Source organism: Canis aureus, chromosome 1 (genome assembly GCF_053574225.1).
Source record: "Canis aureus isolate CA01 chromosome 1, VMU_Caureus_v.1.0, whole genome shotgun sequence".
In the NCBI taxonomy this organism is placed as follows: domain Eukaryota; kingdom Metazoa; phylum Chordata; class Mammalia; order Carnivora; family Canidae; genus Canis; species Canis aureus.
In genome coordinates, this window is record NC_135611.1 from 41,977,062 (window position 1) to 41,998,940 (window position 21,879).

Here is a 21,879-nt window from a genome sequence, read left to right on the forward strand (position 1 = left end):
AGCCATACTTCATGGACTTCATCCACTGCAGCTCATTCAGCCATCCCAATTAAAATGACCATTAGCCTCAAGTGCCCCTTCCACTTTGCTATGATCTGATAGAAGTCAAAGCATTTCAAGAGCTGGTCAGCAGAGGAGCTCCATTAGGCATATTATTGATCTATTTTGTTAACTTCCCAACTCCTAAATCCTATTTGTAAATCATATTTGACATTGTGTTAAATACTACCGGTGCTGACCAGAGTAGTCTCCCTGGTTTGGTAAGATAGCAATTCGTTTTTTCTTAGAATTTCCCATGTATGCCCTCAGCTTGTACTTTTAAGAAATAAATAATTCCCTTGGAGCACTTGCATAGACCAGTTGGGTAAGCATCCAACTCTTGATTTCACCTCAGGTCATAATCTCAGGGTCCTGGAGTCGAACCCTGTCAGGCTCCACGTTCAGTGGAGAGTTGGCTTGAAATTCTCTCCTTCTCCCACTGCCACTCCCCCTGCTCTTCTCTCTCTCTCTCTCTCTCTCTCTCAAATAAATAAATAAATAAACCTTTAAAAAATCAATAATTCCCTAGAATTGTTCTGTATACCAGAATGGATCTGCAGTGAAATTTCACTCGTGTATTGAAATGAGTAACGTAAGGTCATTGTCATGAATCTTTTTCTTTCATGAATTTTTAATGATATTTAAGGACCATTATTTATTCTAACGTTAGTTCCTTCCTTTTTTCTCAGTCTGAAAAACTTATTTTTTATATGAACTAATATGGTGCTAGTATATACCATCTTGATTCTTTCTTTTTAAAAAAATATCTGTTCTAGCAAAATATTAAATTGGAAATTAAATCAGTTCAAAGTATTTCGTTAGTTGAATGATCTCTGAAACTCAAAATTCCCACCCCCACTTCTATAGAGCAATTGTGATTATCCTCCAGCAAAATTCTGATCAGTATTTAAGAATATTCCAGCCTTTCAAAAAGGAATAGCACCACCCTCCAAATGAAAATATTCTAAAATCTTCCAAATACTTTTAAATTGAATCATAAGAATGTCTGCATGTGTTACCTCTGAAGATTGCATTCCTTTAGCCCTGTCTAGTGAGGGAATGTTCCTTAAAAGTTATGTGTCCAGTATGTGGTTGCCATTAATTAGCAAAGTCACTAAAGGGACACTATGTACCCTTTAATCGAAACCAGGCTACAAGGACACTGTCTTTTTTGTGAGACCCCCACATGTGACTTCCTGCCCTTTCACCTTTGGAACTCCGGGTCAGGCGTTGCCTTTGGTCCTTAAAAATAAGAGGCTTAAAAAGTGACCTCATCTTAGTTCATATAATGTAATCGCAGATCAAATAGCCATGATTCATAAACCAACACAAAGGGACCCTTTGCTTCCTGACAGCCTCCAAGAATGAGTGAACAACATGACTGAGAGCCTCATTACAGAGCCTTTCTCCAGATTACCTTTCTGAGCCCCGGGTATTAATATCCTTGGAATAGTTTCGGCAGCTGCCATTGCTTCTACTTTGCCTGAAAATAGCCACACTTTCTCCCAAACACACACATCACGCTGCCTTCCTTAAGGAGAATTCTCTGAAATAAATAACAGACACCCTCAACCAAGTGGCGATCACATGGAGATAAGGGTTCACCCCATCTCCTTACTCAGTGAATAAGTAGTAACCAGCACCTGCCGTGTGCCTGGATCTGAGCCTCAGGGATCATATGGAGTGTAATATTAAACATATACAGGAGACTAATCTGTGCTCAATGAACACATTTCCTTTCCTTTCTTACAGGGATTTGGAAATTTGCCCATCTGCATGGCAAAGACCCACCTTTCTCTGTCTCACCAACCTGACAAGAAAGGTGTTCCCAGAGATTTCATTTTGCCTATTAGTGATGTCCGGGCAAGCATAGGCGCTGGGTTCATCTACCCTTTGGTTGGAACGGTGAGTGAGTAACATTCTCCAAACACCTTCCCCAGGCTGTGTTGTCATGATGCCTTAAATTCTTATGTTCCACCAACACTTTACAAATCAGGTTTTGGGAAGTAATAATATTTGCTATTTTTCTGAAACATTCTCTTCCACCATATAATACTCCTCTGCTGTCATGGTATGGATTTTTCTTTTCTTTTCTTTTCTTTTTTTTTTTTTTTTTTTAAGATCTGGTATTCAGGATCTCTTGAGTCGTAAAACTGATTCCCCTCATAAAACTCATTTAGAGAATGACTTGGTACAGTTCAGTCTGATATTTAAATGGTGGAATGGCTTAGTGTAGTGCCTCTGGACTTTTTCACATTACTGTACTCAAAATGATAAGACTTTTCTCTAGTCAGATAAATGAAGGTAACTACTCATGCCAGACAGGCCCAGCCTAGCACCTCCAAAGGCTGGGAAAATCAGCGTTTCACCCTCTGCCTTGCTCCTCAGCACATCAAGCAGGAGGCTCCACCTTAGAAAATGAGCAAATTAAATGAGTTTTCATTTTTAGCAATGTGGGATGACATTTCTATAAGTTGATAATTATGTTATTTCAGATTTTTTATGGATGGAAGGGAGATACCAAATACATGAAAATTTATCAAAGCACTTAAAATCCATGAAGTTAGGCTTCCTACATAAAATGCTTCATTATAGCTACATAATGATACACATTACATTGGTGATCATCGATGGCCAAAATCCAACTTCTCATCTTCGGAGTGCTCCTGGATTAGATTTAGAACAAAAAATTCTAAGTCATAATTATCCTTACTGTTGTTGTTATGATCCAAGTCCACACAGGAAACATTATAACAAATTTTTAAATAAACCATGTGACTGTTGTTATGTAAATAAGCAATGGATAGGCAAAAGTACATAAAAAGTGCAGAATCTTTGCCTTGATATTTACACATTTCACCTAATATTGGACAAAATGTTTTCAATAAGCATTTCTTGAATTCTTTTTGCATGTGAGGCATGGAGATACCAAGAAAGGTGTGAGGAGCACAGGTTTGCACAGTACAGGGGCATCTAGAAAGTGAGGTGTTGGCATTCTGAATGCCTTCAGCACAGGAGTACCAAGAGCAGCTTCCACATGAGGTGGGTGAGAGAGGAAGGTATGTGAAAGAAGAAGAGAGTTGAGAATACTTAATAAAGACCTCAACCTCTGAACTGGGCAAACAAAACTCAAGGACACAAAAGTACATGACAGACCCAGAGAAGTCTAGTGTGGCTGAGATTGGATAGGATGGGCTAAGCTGTTACAGAGCTTGATTACCATTGATGAGAACTGGGATTTTTCTCCTGTGTGCACTACAGAGTTACTCTAGGGTAGTTTCTGTATTTGTTCATTTTTTATTATTATTATTATTTTTATAAAATAAGGAAAAAGAGTTCTGGCAGCAGATGGACAATGGTCAGAGGGCCAAGAGCCACAGACGGGAATGTCTGTCAAGGCCAGAGTTCATCAAGGTCAAGACTGCAATCACACTGAAGCTAAAATAGAGAGAAAGGCGACTTTGAGACATATTTTAAAGTAGCCACCTACATGTGGAGTTGTGAGGTAGGACACTTGTAGCTTGACTGTGATGGCAGTGCCATCGGTCCTGAAGGAACATGGTGTGAGGCAGGTTGGCAGAGCCAGAAATGAGACTGGCTGCGATGTGGAGAATTGCAAGGGTTAACTTGCATGTATAAGATGGTCTTAGGATCTATTAGAAATACAGATTCAACACTCAGAAGAAAGTAATAGGAAGGAAGGCCTTGAGAGTTTTAGATTATAGATGAAGGCAGATGTGGAACAGGGGAAGTGAGGATAAGCACAACAGAAATGAGAAGAGGAAAAAAAAAGAAGAAGAAATGAGAAGAGGGTGAAGGATGATCTTCTAAAAATGTCTACATTTACAGAGCCCTCCAAGGCATCTGGGAGGAACCATCGAAGGTCTCAGGAGAGACCAAGGAATCCCATGGGAGCCCAAGGGAGGCATAAAAGCAGTGTTGATATAGGGAGAAGGGTTCAGATATTATGAGTGCTGGATGACATTTCCATAGGGGAGGGGAGGCGGAGGAGGAAAGTGACTGCAAAGGGGCACAAGGGAATGTTCTGGAGTGATGGAAATACTATATTGATTATTTCAATTGAGAGACAGATCCATGATTATAGACCTTTGTCAAAACTCATAGACCTACACACCTAAAAAGGATGAATTTTATTGAGTATAACTTAATTGTATCTCGATTAACAAAAATGGTTAGTGAGAAGAGCTTGCTTTTATGTCCCTTAGAATGGCCTTACTGATGGCAGCTCCTCAGTGCTAAAAGCCTCCTGAGCTTTGGTCAGTGAAGACCTTTGCATGGGAATAAGAGTGCAGCTGGGAGAGCCACCCAGGGAAACTGGAAGGCCCAGAGATGCAGAATTGTGCTGGGGGACATAACCAAGGAGAAAGTCAGCTACGTTCAAAAATCCATCCTGTCTTGCCCTATACAGATTGAAAACCCCACAGGAGCTCATCCAGCAGTCATTCATTTATTCGTTCAGTGTACATAAGGCACTGTGCTCAGTGCTCTGGGGAGCCCCCAAATAAAGACGCTTTCCACTCCAGGCAACTTACAGCTTTTAGAGGTGGATAGAAATGAGTTTTTAAAAAATGATTTGGTATAAAAATTAGGAACCAGGGATGCCTGAGTGGCTCAGTGGGTGAGCATCTGCCTTTGGATCAGGTCGTGATCCCGAGATCCTGGGATTAAGTCCCGCATCAGACTCCCCACAGGGAGTGAGTCTGCTTCTCAAATCTTTAAAAAAAAAAAATTAGGAACCAATAATTGATAACCTTAATAGTTCTGAACATTTAATTAATAGTCATTAAATAAAAATCATAACATAATTTAAAATCCTGTAGTCACTAAACAAACAGATCCTGTGGATCTTCTCCCATCTCAGTACCACCACAGCCTCACGTGAGACCAGTTCTGGGAAATCAGAATTCTCAAGCTGCCACTGCTGGTGTGGGAACCAGTCTGAGGTTTGACTTGGAGGGAACGATGGTGGGGAACAGTCCAGTCCCTAAGGGGCGGCTGCTGGCTTTCCAGATGTCCTGAAGAGAGCCCCTGCCACTGTGTGGCGCCCCCACCACAGGGCACTGCCACAATCCAGGGTGAGGAGCCAGGCAGGAAGTGTCCAGCTAAAGGAGTTCCTGGAGGTCAGGAAACGGTCACGGTCATGTGGAGCCAGTGGCCTTAGAGGTCTGCTTTCTAAGCCGGCGGGAAGTTGCGCATGTATCAGGGCAAACACACCACTGGGAAGCCAGGATCGCCTAATAAGGGCTGGTATTTACTTTTACTTGACCCCATTCTGCACCCTGCCACAGTCTGCTGAAATGCTTCTAGCATTCATCACCCATGTGGGAGACGCAGTGTAGTAATTTCCCGCTGAAATGACCGAGGGAGAGGGGAAGGGTGACACCAGAGGGGGGCTGGTTCCTACAGGTGGGAAAATTCTAGCATCATGAATCACTCTTACTCTTAATCACAAAACATGTGCTTATGTGAGTACTTTTGAAATACACATCCATCTATCCACTCCAGAAAGAAGCCCAAACTCAGAAAGCTTCTCACTTTTTCTGCAGTGTTCATTCATTCATTCAGTCGTCCATACAGCCCTGTGAAGGTGAACAAGACCAAGTCCTTCCCTGATGGGTCTTAGAATATATGTATAGTACAGAAAGCTGTGAACTTGAGAATGAAAGACAAACACCCTCTGGCTACGTAGTAGGTCTAAAAGGGGAGAGTGTTAATAAAGCAAGCGCATCCTCAAGCAATAAACATCTCCAGCCCTGCTGACTTCGAGCAATCATGTGGTGAGATGCTGGGGAGTTCAGTTTTCCCTCTCCAGATTTAGCTTTGTAAATATTTACTCTTTAACCCCCTGTCTTATACACCGGTGGGTTTTTTTGCCATTTAATTATTTCATCATGTTCTATTTACTTATCATGCAATACAATAATAATGATAATGAATACCATTGACGGCCATAGACACTTCACCAGTACCTTTCACTACCCCGAACTATTTCTATATAAGCACCCAGTACAAGAATTACTCAGCTTATGGACATCTGCGGCCTTTGCTACCGTTCTAACACACATTCACAGTGTTTCCCATCTGGCTATAGCTAATTTTTCCTTCACAGAGTAACAGTCTTCATTCCTACTAAGCGCCATATGTATTCTTGCTTCATTTTAGTGACATTATTTCCAGCATGTTATTGAAAGCTCCAAATTCGTACAAGATTCGTGACCAGCTCATCACTACTTAGTACGTCGCCTTGTAAGAAATAGTTTAGCAAATACAGATCTTTGATGTGGGAAGAAAAGAACAAATTGTTTTCAAGATTTCCCTACCCTGTATTCTACAGATTACCCTGTTACATTATGTTTCCAAAATTCTTTCAAAGCTTATGGTTTATGGGGTTCAATAAACCTAATAGCTTATTAAATTTCTCCAAAACAGTCTTGGGCCAAAAGAAATCTAGTAGATGGTCTTTGTCTTCTGATCACGTTGTTTTGATATTGTCTCTAAGTTTCTATAATTTACAAGGGCTCTTTAATCATTTGGTGTAAATTTCATGACATAAAAATATTAGCCTGTAAGCAAAGCGTATGCCATGATATTACTGAGAAGTAAATTACACTCCACATAGAAAAAGACTAGAAAGACCCCAAAATGAACATTGGGCTGCAATATTATAGATAGCTTTTCTTTCTCTACTTTTCTACTTATTTCAACATCTGCATTGAGCATGTGTCCCTTTTTTATAATCTGAAAATAAATAGGCAGGTGGTAAACTAAAAGTACTTGGAAACAATATTTATATAGTCAGTTGCCAGAGAGTCAGCAGCAGGTGGAGTCCGGCAGGTCACACCACCTTGCCCATCCTAGCTGTCCTGCAGTGTTTTAACACCTGTAACGTTGAGACACTGAAGGAAGGACAGAAGATCTAGGATGTTCCCATAGGAAATGCACTCCTGGGTGTGGTTTGTCAGGTTCCAATGTCTGCTGACCCCAGATTGGTCTTCGGAAACACAAGATTGTGTTTTCTATGCTAATTTGTCCAGGGCTCTTCTTGACTACCATTGGGGTAGAAAGAGGATGAGTACCCTCTCCTTCTCAGGCGTTCTCACACAGCTATGCACTGTCAAAACAGTGGCATGGAGAAATGTCCAACTAACTGAATTCCACCAGAAGTCCATTTGATGTTAGTGTTCGGTGTATCTGACTACTCTCCTTTGATATCACACTGAGACTCCTGAAGAACCTAGGAGTCCTCCTGGAGTGAGGTTCTCTTGAATATGAGATCTTTATTGACAAACATGGGACATCAAATGAGGACATAAGAACTCCAAGGACATGAATGTGGGCTAGAATCTTGAGAGTCAGCAGCCTCACAGTTCATGCAGAAGGGATTAAAATGTCCTAGGGTGTTGCTGTGGTGATCACTGCCAGGTAGAGCATTTTTGGGAGGCAGAGTGGCCACTTGAACCACTGTACAGAAATAGACTGAGTGCTTTCGCCTCACAGACTGATGAGCAGAGAAAGACATCTTAGCTGGGAGGACTAGCAGATGCAGCAGATCAAAGCTTCCTTCTCCTTCTCCTTCTCCTTCCCACGCCCTTCACTTTGGTCCCCGTGCTCTCACTTTGGTCCCCGTGCTCTTTCTGGAGCAGAATGGTGATCATGGGCACTGCCTGTGTGTCCGTGTGTATTTTGCTCCTGCTGTGATTGACCTGGCCTGGACCCATGACAGTGTGCAAGTCTATCCAAGGAAGAGGGGCCAAGAGATCAGTGGTAAAGCATGCAGTTTATTGAATGAACAGATGGACGAGCACTGGTGTGGCCTTCATTTCCACTCTGACCTGACCCGGCCACATCTCTGCCCAGGTGCACCACTGACTGCCTTGCTTGGCCGGGTCCTGGAAAGCAGGAAACTGCTGGAGTGTTTGGGAAGTGAGTGATGTCATCTACAGCTCATGCTGGGTGGAGACTTATTGGACTGGGATTGGGGGGCAAGGGGGGTGAAAAAGTAGATTGTGGCCCCACCCAGCTAAGTCATGGCCGTTTTGTTCTTTCTCATGTTTCAGTTACGCTTACCTTGTTTTCCGTTCTACTCCCTCTACTGTAAAAGTATGTACTGAATGTTTAGTTTCCACTGGATCCGATTCAGGTCAGCGATGAAGTTATTCTCAAGCACAGTGGGGATATGTTATCTCCTCTGTGTGCCGGCCCCACTTAGGGACACACGGTTATAAACTTGCTTCACTCGGTTAAGCATGAAGGTGAATTAATTCAGACCTTGTAGGTTCAAATCAAATGCATTGCTCCTCACATTTTCCAGAGATTTATGGCCAGTTACATAGTGAAAAAATTAAACATTCACTCCCCAGGCTGCACTTGAAATGCAGTGGATAAGCAGTCACGTAGCAAAAGGGCTCACTGTCACATGAGATCACACGGAACTCCCTTAGCCCCAGAGTATCCCTTAGACCCTCAGAAGCTACAGAATCCCCTTTTTACTCCTTACCTTCCCTCTGCTTTCCCTGCCTCCCAACCCCTACCCCCACAAATAAAGAAATTCTAAGCTGATTTCTTTTAAGTCTTGCCAATAGCCTATCTGTCTCCCCTGCTGCTTGGCCCTGGTTCCCCAACACCTGAAATGAACCAGCCTCCTACCCTGCCCAAGGCTCTCCCTCCCCAGCGGGCCTCCCTTTCTTTGTACCACGTCCTTTCACTCTGTTCCTGGGGATCTGCTTTGTTTCCTCTCCCCACCCAGCCGGGGTTCCCTGCCCACTGCTCTTCTCATCTCTACATCAGAATTTCCTGCTTTCTCCCAAACATGCCTTCCTCTGACTCAGGCATCCACTTGGCTCCTCTTCCCCTGACATCCCTGCAGCAAGCCGCCTGGTTGCTTTGTGACCACATGTTCCTCCCCAGTGTCCAGAGGCCAGCTACACATGTGTGTCTGTCCAGTAGGAGAGAAGTCATCCCTCTCTTCCTGTGTGACGTCTTTTAGGGGAAAGGAAGATGACCACAACACTCTTGATTTCCAGAAACTGTTATCAGATTGATGAGACAAGGGAAGCGTGACTCATGAAAATGACATTTCTTCTCTCTCGCCTGGAGTTGTCGAAGCCCAGTCCATTAGTAAATGGACTGGGCTTTTTTTTTTCTCCCCTACTTTGGTACTAATTTATTTTTAGCATAAGTATAAAATTATTTTAAATGAAATCGGCTTCAGCCAGGCTAATAGGCTGAGTAATAACATTTTCAGATATCTCTGTCATTGAGTTAAAATTTTAACCTACTGTTATCATTCCCCTCGTGTCGATTCTTTTTTACTTCCTATAAACCAAGAAGAGGGTGCTTGTAGTGGTTACACATCCAGCCCTACAGTCAGTATAGTGATCTTTTGTTCTCTCTAGGGATTGGTGAAGTACTAGCCCATTCTTCCTCCACTTCTATCTATTGTTTCCTCCCTGGTTTTAGTTTGGATTCAGAGCATAAAATTGATGATCAAGGCATACCCCAGTCCAGAATTTCTGAAAGACACCCATAGAATTATCTGGTTCTCCTGGAGCTTCTTCTCTTTAATGCTTCTTTGTTGCATTCATTATACTTTATCCCCTTATTAGTGAGAGGCATGTAATCAGAAGCAGTTACGTAATTTATATAAGGGAAATAGAATTAATACCAGTTTTCCCAACTAAAGGGCCCACTAGTCCTCAGAGTCAGTTTGAGGGTGTGGTGGGAATGGATTAATAGAAAGAGAAGCTAGATTTGTTGGAAAATTCGTATTTGAAACCTACAATTATAGTTTTTGAGGAAAATATAATTGATAATATCAAAACTCATGCCAGTTTACAGGCCTAAATATATGTGTTCATTAATTTATCCACCCATGGATACTAGATTAAATTTTAAAATACATAATTGACATATTATGGTCTCCATAAAACATTTGCTGTATATCACTTTTGAAAGAATCAGTTGTCCTTTAGTCTTTACTGGGTATCACTGAGAATTCAAAACATTTACATCAGTAAGTATCACAGATCTAGTTTAATCACAGACCAAATGTAAAGCTATTAGGTTTTGGGGAAATAACTTAAGTTAGATTAAATGATCAAATGGACTTTACTTATAAAGTCCCTGGGAGACCCATTAAGAAAATTCATAGACATTTGCCAAACACGACAAGAATTTGCTGGGGTGTCTGCATTAAGTATTTGTGATAAAGGTACTACATTCTGCTAAAGATGAGACCTAGGGCTGGCAACATGAATTGCTGCATAGGTCATGGACATCATTCTTCTGTTTTTAGAGTCATTCTTCTGTTTTTAGAATCAGCTCTAGAGACTGTAGGACCCATGAAAACTACCTACCATGCCTCTTTACACATTCCAAAATCTATCATCTCATTCCCAAATTTAGTGCTTCTCCTCTGAATACAAACTTTCTCAAACTCCCAATCTCCCCTGTCCCCCGCCGCCGCCGCCCCCCCCCCCCCCCCACTGGCGCTGGGGAGATGGTGCCCCTGTGACACCTGCTCACTTCCAATTACTCCATCTCTCACTCAAGGACACTGCGTTTGTGCTGTCCGTTCCACCCAGCTAAAATGTATTACAGTTATTTCCTTTGGAAGTCTGTGCCTTTCCCATGTCACCTTGCCCAAGTATCTCCTTTCATCCAGACCCCTCTGGTTAAGGAACACGTCTTCAGTTTTCTTGACCTTTCCACAATTGGAAGCCCATTGTAGAACATACATTTGGAGGGATGCCTGCTCAGCAGTTGAGCATCTGCCTTCGGCTCAGGGCGTGATCCCACAGCCCTGAGATGGAGTCCCACATTGGGCTCCTTGCATGGAGCCTGCTTCTCCTGTCTCTGCCTCTCTCTGTGTCTCTCATGAATAAGTAAATAAAATCTTTAAAATTAAAAAAACAAACAAACATTAATTTAGAGCCTTCCATGTGTGTTGGTAGCCTGCCAATTCCATAGAGAGCAAGGGAATTTTAAAAGAAAGCTCTACCAGTGTGAACTCACCATTAATATGATCCCAAACTTAAATTCCAGATGGGAAAAGCGGTCTTTTAAGGAGCTAGTAGCAGAGGCTCTAGTGCCTACCAGCTGTATCTGTTGATAACTCCAGCCTTTCCCAATTAGTGCTCTAGCCTTTGTTCTTGAACCAGTTACTGACCAGCAATACTATAAACTAGAAGTCCAAATGTATTTTTATTAACGTGCTTACATAGGGACTTACTTACAGACCAAGTATCCCACCAAACAGTATTGCTTGGCAGTATGGGATTTGTGTAGAAACTGCTTATCCACATTTTGCATAGATGTATCCAGTCTTTCTCCCATGTGCTGCATCCTATGTCCTTGCCCCCCTCTCCTTGACATAAGGGCTGTTTTAACCACAAGTCAGACACTCTTCCCTGTGCTTCATATAGATGAGCTCATTACTCTCCATACCAGCCCTCTGAGCATGGTTGATGATAAATGGGAGAGTGCTAGTGTTCTGAATATTAAAGCTTCTGAGATCTTTACCCAAGAATAACATAGCTTAGCTTTTCAACATCTTGATTTTTTTTCTTTTCATAGATCAGTCAGTGTGTATTCATAACACCAGGTGTGTTGAGCACTGATACATATAACAAAGCATAAAATGTGAGCCACCCTAAGGGGGTAGAGAGTATTTGGATAAATAAAGCATCAACATTTTAAAAATTACAGTAAATAGTTTGTGCATTGGCTTACCAAAGGAAAAGTGTGAATGATGCAGTAGAACTTCAAAGAAAGCAAAGGCCACTTGAGAGGATTGGTTAAAGAGATTATGGCTTTAGATGACATACTGGGTGCACTGGGGTGTCTGAGATTTTGTGGGCAGGGAGCCACCCTGGCAGTGATCTGAAGGACAAAGAGGCTGAGGCCAGGCTGACTTTGAGGGGCCCATGCCGGAGGAATGACAGTAGAAGTGGAGAGGAAAGTATGCTGGGAGGCTGGTAGAGGTCACAGGAATGAAATGTGAGGAAGAAGTGGCAGGTGCCTCCTGGGACCTAGAAGGATGTACCTGGAAAGAACAAAGACAGCAAGCTGCTGTCACAGCAAACAGGAGAGTTACATGTTTTAAAGATAAAGAATGAGTTGGAGATCTTGCATCGTGAGCATGCAAATTCGGGCCCACCGAATTTCCTGTCAAGTCGTCTGTGAGACAGTTAGAAATTAGTTCCCAGAGTTCAGGAAAGAGGCCAGAGCTGATACTTGGAGAGTTTTTCACATTGGAGTGATGTACAGTTTCTCAGTTTCATTCTAATTTAAAACATGGTTGTGTGTTTAATTTACACTATGCACTGAGGTTACCAAGACCGAAAACACCCAACCCCTGCCCCAGATGCTTCATGCTCAAGGAATGCAGACACACTCCTGTACACCAGCAAAGTGCTGATAGTACCAGGGTGCAAAGGGATACTGAAGACTCACATGTCCTGTGAGAAGGGGCAGCAATGCAGAGAACCTCCCAGCAGTGCCTGTGAGATGTCCTGAGAAAAAACAATGCTGATGGGGGTGGGTGGCTCAGGTGAAGCATTCCAGACACAGCAGTGGGCAGGAGCCCCACCACAGAGGGCATTAGTGGCCAGAGCTGGAGAGAGATGCAGTAGGAGTAAGCCATCAGAAGTCCTTAGGCAGCTCGCTGATGTGAGCAGACCATTCCCAAACCTAGCAGTCTGAATGGTGGTCCCTGAGGGTGTGCAGTACTACCTCCTGCAGGCCCATGATGCAAGATCTCCAACTCATTCTTTATCGTCTTTAAAATGGATAAACAGGGCAGCCCCGATGGCTCAGCGGTTTAGCGCTGCCTTCAGCCCAGGGTGTGATCCTGGAAACCCAGGATGGAGTCGCACGTCAGGCTCCCTGCATGGAGTCTGCTTCTCTCTCTCTCTCTTTCTCTCTCTAATAAGTAAATGAATAAATCTTTAAAAAAATAAAATAAAATAAAGTAAAATGAATAAACAGAACCTCTAGCAGTTTCCATCACCCAGGCTGTGTGAGCCCTTCTACAGGTGAATCTTGTGCTAGGTAACCAAGGAGGCTAGAGGTGTCAAAATGAGCAAGTCGGGACAATGCTTTTGCACTACAGAATCGCCAGTGGGAAGAATGGAGAAAGAAACACTATTTCTATATCCATTTAGTCATTATGCCTCAATAAGTTGGTTTCTGAGTGAGCTGTTATTTGCTACGAATCAAAAGCTTTTAAAGGTGCTTCAAACTACATTACACAAATAAAGAGAATTGGCCTACAAAGAAAGGAAATAATCTCTTCTCTGAGACGCCATGCATTATTTTCTGACTTGCACAGATATTTCCGATCCATTAGAATCTTCCACTTTCATCTTATTTGCTGCTCTATCACAGTTATTGTAAGTCCGCTGGGACCAATAACCTGAGTTTCCGTTAGCTTTGCTCTTTTTTATGGCATAGTGGAAGCTAATTCCAAATGGCAAAGAGTTAACTTGTCATCAGACCTATAAAATCACAATGATATGTGAAAGGTTCCCTCTAAGCAGTGAAAAATCCTGACTACCACTCATGTTAAGAGACAGTTTTTAGTCTGGGCCCACAAATCCTTGTTACAAGAACTGGTCTGCTAAAGGTCAAGTTGAGGATGGTCAGTCCAGCTCTTAGATCCACCATGGTGTTGGCCTTCCATCCCTAATGAATTTAGCAGATTACTCCTTCACAGTCCTTCATGCCAATTAAAACTATTTACTTATACTTCTCACGTGGGTAAAAATCATCGCGTAGATGGCTGTAAGTTCTCTCTTATTTATAATAACCATAACTGACTTTTTCTTCAAGCTGTTTTGACAGCTGGAGGTCATTTTAATTTTGATAAGTTTGTCATAAAGAATGGAATGTGCTCCATTTTGGAAATGGAATAGTCTTGGCAGGAAGACACAGAAGAGACACCAAACCACCTAACAATGGGATTCCAATAGGACATCTATTCGGCTTCTTTGAAGCCTATTTAGTTTGCATTCAGGGCATAAATTGGAACCTTATATCTTTCTGTCGAGTAGGAAGTATTTCAGACAGAAAAAAAAAAAAATGATGGCTGCCACCACATCACTGGAAGAACAGAAGGTTTAGGAAGATTATATTAGGTTTTACAGAGTACAGCTTCAGACAGATTCTTTTATTTGGACAGTATATAGTTAATAATACGTGGAAGCCATGATGGGGAATATCTGTAGTGCTGAAAGAACATATGCCCATAAATCCTGCTCTAGCACTTCTTTGTGATCACAGATTCAAGCTGGGGACAGTGATGGAGTGTCCAGTTCATCTCAAGTGCACCAGCCTACTCTGCATTTCTCCCTGACACCCCATCCTCCCTCTTGGGTTGTCAACATGCACACACTGCTCTCCGTGTATTATAACTCAAAAAACAAAAACTATGCCTATACCCGTTCAGTAAATTTTCATAGGTCTTCAATTGTGATTCTGTTTTTTTCCATATCTCCTCTATGAGCACATGCACAGACAGCCCCAAAATAATACATTCTTTTCTCCTAAGTGGAATGAGTAATTTTAAAAAGATTCATTAGGGAGAGGGTTAAAGATGCTAATGTCCAGATAGTTTCAAGACCAGAATGACGGTCTCTAAATATATTCCGTGTTCATGATGTTTAATGACTTGGAGGAATAATTGATTTGCTTAGTGGGAAAATAAATGAGATTCCTAGCCCATAATTCAGCGATGTAAAAATGCATAGAAAAGCAGCTAAGAAGAAAGGGAGGCTTACATAAATTATAAAAATAATAAAAATTAAAACTGTATTCAGAGCACAACTGTATTACTGAGCACTTGCTGGATGCCAGGTAGTATTTCTAAGCAATTTGTATGTATTGATTGATTTAATCTTCACAGTGCCCTTTCCAGGTAGATAATATCACTATCCTTGTTTTACACACAGGGAAACAGGGCACAGAGAGGTTAAGTAACTTGCCCTGATCAAAAAGCTAGTAAGTAGCAGAACCACATTCAACCTTGGCATTGCCCTGTAAGAAATAGTATACCATCTTTGTACTGATTATATGGTCTTATTTTCACATCCTAGAAGTTACTTAAAGTGGCCCTTGGTTCTGGTAACCATCTAATTAGAAAGAGTGGCTTTAAATAATCTACTCCAAAACCAATCCCATTATGGGAGCAGATGGTATCCAAAACCATATTGCTTGATATTCATTAATTTCCATATAGTCTTTAATAAGCCAGGATAAACTTTCTGACTCATTTTTCTAGTTGGTTAGCAGAAGGCTGTGTTACTCAAAAGGCAAATTTCATTGTGACATATTGAGATTTTCCTGTGACTTTTCTCATAGAAACCTTTGTTTTGAGTATCTTTGAATATCAGCCAGAGTGATGTCAGCCACTTTTTTATGGCGTGGATCTCAGCATTTCTGTCACCCATTAGTTAATGTGCTTGTATCAGGTTTAGAACTGTTTTCAAAGTTGAGTCCTAGCCCCTGTCTCTTTAGGATGGCTTGGTTATCTTTTTAGGTGAGAGATTTGGTTTGGTTCCTTGATTTCACAAATATATTATCAACCAGCCATATGGTTGATCTGCCAGGCATAGGAGCACAATGCGGTAGAAGAGATTCACTCCATGCCATTGCCAGGGATTATAACCTTGAACTATCAGCTGCCTGATTTTTTTTATCAGGCCTGCTTGGGAAATGGTATTTCTGGCAGACTGTGTAGTCTGTTTCTCTTGAACAGTGTCCTTTTGAGGAACACCGGTGCTGTCAGGAGCTGTTTTACCAACATGCTAATGCAGGACACTCCTCTGACCTGGGACCCCTTCCAGACAACTCACAGGAGAGGGTCCTCTGGGTTCCGTAACTTCTGTGTACTCCTTTTATACCGTGACTTCTGTTGTAGCGTCATAGCTCCAAGTTATGAGACATGCGTGCTTGTCTTTCCCTAGAAAGTAATGGATTGTGGTTCTTCGAGGAGTCCTGGGAGGGTGGGGTCATCCTATTGGTCCCTGAGTTCTAACTGCCAGGCCTCACACTTAACACACAGTAGGTTCCAGGCATTGAATGAATTCTTTCCATCCTAAGTGTCAGTTTGGGTTTTGTTTGTTTTTTTTACTTTGTTTTCTGCGCTGCTTTCCCCAGAGAATGAAAATACATTTTCAAGGCACATCCTAGGCCTGAGTGTTTTCCCCTTTTTGCTTCGGTTGTCAAGAAGTTCTAAAACTATTAAACAGCTGAGCCCTCATAATTGTAGGATGCCTGGACCATACACCTACTGTCTGATTGGATCTTGACTTCTATTCAGTTTGTATCTTCCATGATCCGGATTTCTATCAATCTAATTTTTAAATTTTATTGAAAAGTAAGCTCCCTCAAGTTCTTTACTGAAAACCTCCATCTCCTGGAAGAGGCCTGCAGAAGATTAGGGAGCAAAACATAAGTAGTAATTCCATGTCAGCATGTTCTGAGATTAAAGAGATCTAGACTTAGAATAGACACATCCATACATATTAAGATATATTCCCACCTTATCTTCTCAATTAAAACATGCCAGGAAATAGTCTTCTCTTTGAGGAAAGCAGTACACAAAATCCTCACTCTCCAAAAAAAAAAAAAAAAAAAAAAAAATCCTCATTCTCGTTGCCTTTCAGCGACAACGCATAGCTTAGGTACTGAGCGTTTTGGTTTCTTTTCTTGTTTCATTTTGGCACCTAGCAAGACCTTACACTGACTTCCCACGTTGACATTTTGATGAAATATAAACAACTTCACAAAGAGAGTTGAGCAAGATATGCATTTGGTGCAGTGTGAGCCTCTGGGAGGGTCAGGGCCATGTTGGGGTTCGTGGAGGAGCAGGACGTAGGGAGCATTGAGTGTTGCAGTCTGTCACATCTGTTTTTGGCCTTTGTACTGGTGGTGGAGGCTGCATTTCTGATCTTTCGGAAAGCTCCTTCAGCATGCTTTGCAGAATCGTGTTTTGCTTGTTGGCTTTTAAGGGTGACCTACAGGCCGACAGCCCTCAAGTCATTCAGTCTGTTACACCTTTGCAAATTTTCAATGTGTAGATGGTAATTAGCCTACAGGAGCCCATTTAACCCTGAAGATAGAGCTCTATCATAAAAGTTATGGTTTAGGAGGAAAGGTATGGTTTGTCCTGCAAGAAGGAAAGGCCATGGCTCATGTGGCCCCCTGACTCCATGCTTTAGAAAGCCCTGGTCCCCTCCTTTCCGAGGACCCCGCCTGCAGGGCTAGGTGGGTGTGGCCTGGCCAAGCAGTGGCGGGGAGAGGACATCTCACATGTGTGCCAATGGTTGTTATTTTGCCATTTTAACTCATTAGATAACAATTCACCAACATTATACATTTCACAATATTTCTAAAGGAACTTCTTTTTTAAACCAAAAGACAGCTAATCGGTGAAGGCCAGGATGGTGCAGTGGTGAGTAGACTGAATTGGGACATCTGCACTCATGGTCTTGCCTCTGCCACAGAGCCAAGTTCCTACACCTCATAGGACGGATCCTTTCCCCAGGTACCTGTTAATTTTAAGCCTCTGTAGTTATAAACTGGATCTTGACTGGTGTTTTATAAAATCAGAATATAAAATTTAAGATTGTTCTTCTTTCTTATGAAATGACAACTACGAAATGATGCAGATGTTATAAAACCTGTCGCGTACTTCCCTAAGTATTGAGGCTTTTCTCTTACCATTTTGTTGAGTAGTTTTCATTCCTGGAAACTATTAGAGATATTGAGTATTTACTGCTAACCAAACTGCATGAAGATAGTCACGTCCCAGAGCAGTTCCTCCAGTGTCCTTGACATGGCATTTAGATCCTCATGCCGGAGACTGGCTATGCTGTCTGTCCTGTGGGCACATATAGATCAGCCAGGACGTGGTAAGGAGAGGCTCCTCCTCAGTGTATTACATAATGTACCAGGGAATCATCCGTTTTATTTATGAGGAAGTCAATGCTTCCAGTAGATTTTGGCTTTGCTTGGTTCCAGACTCAAATCCTTCATGTAATGTAGGGAGGAAACAGTAGAAACTTGGAGGAAGATATTAGGATTTAAGTGAAGGGCAAAGCCGGCCAAGGTCAGTAAGCGGACATCTCTAAGATAAACAGCACTGAATTTGTGGGAAGTAATTCAGAAAATCTGATCAAAACAACTCCAGTAATATTTACATAGCAAATAATTAAATTCACTGCCCCGGGGTGGAATACGGGCAGCAGAAGGTATAGTACTACCTGGAATTTAGAAAAGGAGGGCACTGAGGAATGAGATTTTTTTTATTGTCATCACCAAAACAATCAGGTGGCAGAGTTCTCTCATTGAAACTGATCTTCTCATTGACTAATCTTCTTCCTTTAGATACACTTGAGATACTCAGGCAAACAGTGATGATTCATGGAGCCATTCTAGCTAATTAAATGCATCACTGTGCAACCACACAAATTCCTTATTTCTGATTCACTCATTCGATATTTATTGAGGAGTGCTGTGCACTAGGCCATGAGAAAGAACAACAAATCAACAAAGGCCTGGACCTTGCCCTTGGGGAGTTCAAAGGCTGGTGAGGGACAGCATTTAAATATAGAGATGCTTGAAAAGTAGAGAGCTCTTTCCTTCTGAGAGACTGAGCGCATGAATGTGCTCCAAAGCCCATGGAGCAGGTGGCACTCAGGGCTGGCAGGCTGGGCATGGGATCGGCCTGATTGTGAAAGATGAGAACAGGTTAGCCAGATGCTATATGACAGGAAAGCAGTAAACAGAAAGCATCGAGGCATTAGAAAGCACTGCTAAAATTCTGTGTCACAGCGATCATGTGTGCAAGCAACAAGATTCTGAGTGAGTGTGAGCAGTGACAGTGGGCAAGAATACAACCCCCAGGGCCTGGAGATTTTAAATAGAGGAGCATGATCATTGTGTTTACATTTCAGAAAGATCCCGCAGACAGCAGTCTGGAGGGGGGAGTGTAAAGAAGAGAGATTAGAAGGGTGAAAGCCTAGTTAAGAGGTGGTAGTAGTAGAAGGCAAATTCATGGGTCTAGACCAAGGTCTAGGGAGATGAGAGAAGGAGGCAGGTGTGAGAGATACAAGGAGGGGGGTCAAATAAACTGGACTGAATGAATGCAGAGAGGAGGAGAGAATTCAAGACGGGCTCATATTTCTGACTTGCTCCTCCAGGCAGTCTATTTGTTCTTGATTTCGATAAACAATAAGAAAAACAAACAGCTTTAGGCAGAAGATAACAGAACCCAAGACGACCCCCAGGTTCAGTGAGTCACCAGACCAAGTCATAGATCGTGCATATATTCATACTTGAGGCTATGACTTATTACAACAAAATCCACAAAGGGAAAAGGCATGTGTGGTAAAGACCAGAGCAGGCCAAGCTCACGCTTCCTAGACCCCTCTTCTAGTGGAGTCACACTGAACCTGTTTAATCCCTCTGACATTGAATTGTGACAACACATAGGAACTGTGGTCTGCCAGGCAAGCTCATTAGAGACTCAGCACCTAGTACTTTTTTCAGGGGCTGATCACCCCTCTGCCTGGCGCATACCAAATTCCAGACTCCAGAAAACAAAGCATGCTTGGTGTAAACCATGTGGCTAGCCACCGTTGGGAGTTAGAGGATGGAAGGAACCCCTCCCAGAGTCCAAGTTCCAGATACCAGCCTTGCAAGCAGGTGTAAGGATAGCATTCTTCGGCCTGCTATGTTAACTCTTTGCTGCACGATGATGAATTCCACTTTGACCAGGTTGAGTGATGCATCTGTTATTCATTCAAGTGAAGACATTGACTGGACAATGGGGTATTGGATCTAGGGTTGATAAAAGAGATCTGTGCTATAAATTCTGGAGTCATTAGCACCTCGAAAGTAGTTATTATAACCAAAGTCAGGCGGTGAGAAAGCCCAACATTGTGTTTCTCCAAATCATCATGCTAGAGGTCATCTGGTCTACCTGTCCCATTACATAATCAAGAAAACAATCTCCTCAATGTGCCCTGGCTACACATTCTTCTGTCTCACGTCTGTTGCTTTTCCCATCATTCCACACCGTCTCTCAAAATGGCAGTCATACATTGTTTGTAAATTAATAAAATGGCATTTAGATTATAAAACAGGCCCTTTGTAAGTTGCTTAATGCAACTCATTCACCAAAAGCCTGATCCTTAGAACCTGAAAAGTCAAGTTGATCACATCAAGTCCTTCACCTGAATGGAATTTCTAAGCCAGTCAGTGATGTTCAATCCACCTTGGGTATCAAAAGGCAATAGATTACTAAGACCTCTTTCTCCTCTTTACTCTCATGTCTATTCATGTATTTATATTTCCAGGCACTCTAAGCCACTGCAAATAAAAAAAAAATAAATGTGACAAAGCCTTTGCTGTGACATTACTCATACCCTAGGACCAGGAGCGAGATAAGTAAGCACATTTTGTGTATTAGGTGTATGTTGGAGGCAAAGGTGAACAGGGTGACCCCTTGGATATGGGAAATGAAAATAAGTCAAACTCAAAACAAGTTAATTATTTGCTTGAAGCTCTGATAAAGGATAAGGTGTAACTTGAAGACTGTAAAATGAGGTTGCTGCATATTTATTCAGTTTTGGATTTCATTCTTGGGTGGCCGTACACTTGCATAGAGCAGACAAGAAGGCAGAGAGACTGCAGTCCTATGAGACATCCATTCAGCTCAACACATGTAATTTGGCTTTGGTTCTAGGAGGTAACCTTGGTGCCTAACCACTTAACCTTCTCTAATGTTCATTCTGGCCTATTTATGGCTAGATTGGTTACATTTACGTGTGTTTGCTACTTTTTGTGTGGTTATTAACAGAAAGTATTGCATTATTTTAATTTGTCTCGGAATGTGAGAAAACATGGACAAAGTCAAACTCAATGGTAGAACTTAGATTATAAACCAAGTTGGAATCATTTGTATCATCCGATCATATAGACTGAAAAAGAATCAAAATACCAGTCTTTATCCCTCCAGTCTTTATTCCTATCTCAGCTTCATTTACTGTCTCATGTGTCATCAAAACAGTCTTTGTTCTTTCAGCTTTCCAACATGATTAATTGACGTTGTGCAGCATAGTATAGGAAAACTGAATATTTTGCAAGATGAGTAATCCAGTTAAACGCCCATCTTTCTTTTCTTTTCTATTTTACCAACAAATATGTTTTATACAGATGTAAGAGCAATTTGCTTATTTCCCTGTTCAGAATTTTGTGCTTTTAACATAGCACGTTTCCGTTCCATGAAGCAAGCCAAAAATAATATTGACAAATTCATGAATCCTTCCATTTGATACTGTTGCAAACTTATGCAAATTATTTAGACATTTAAGAAAACAGAATAATTAAACACCCAAAGTCAAAAATGGGAAGGGGGAAGTAATGGCAGCTGTCATATTATATTATCTTGCCTCAAGTTGGAAATTAATGAAGGGTTTGAAAACATACCTTTAAAACCAAAGATCTGAACTGTGTTCCAGTTTTTGGTGTTTTGTTTTGTTTTTTTTTCCAAGGGGGCAATAATTTGAATTGAGTACAGTATAATATTATAGTTGCTGCAAGGAGTTGTGAGCATTTGGGGAAGTTTAAAAGATAATCAGTGTATCTTTGTCATGAATCTTTCCACTGGGACCCGGCCACTCCTGGATGAACTCACAGATTGAGAGTTTCTCAAAATACATAATCAAATTGTTTGTCTTAAAAATATACTATTTTAAAGACTTGGAAAATCAAAGAATGAAAATAAGGTCAATATTTGGCAAAAATAGTCAATTT

The 21,879-nt window shown here is 41.7% G+C and overlaps 1 protein-coding gene across 3 annotated transcripts in view; it reads left to right on the forward strand.

Annotated features, from left to right (window-relative positions):
- Positions 1 to 21,879, forward strand: part of MTHFD1L (methylenetetrahydrofolate dehydrogenase (NADP+ dependent) 1 like) — a 188,306-nt gene that overhangs the window by 139,623 nt on the left and 26,804 nt on the right. For all 3 annotated transcript variants that reach the window (XM_077896736.1, XM_077896745.1, XM_077896755.1), the window contains one exon: positions 1,792 to 1,944. In XM_077896736.1, the coding sequence (XP_077752862.1) occupies positions 1,792 to 1,944 (153 nt within the window). The remainder of the gene's footprint in view (positions 1 to 1,791; positions 1,945 to 21,879) is intronic.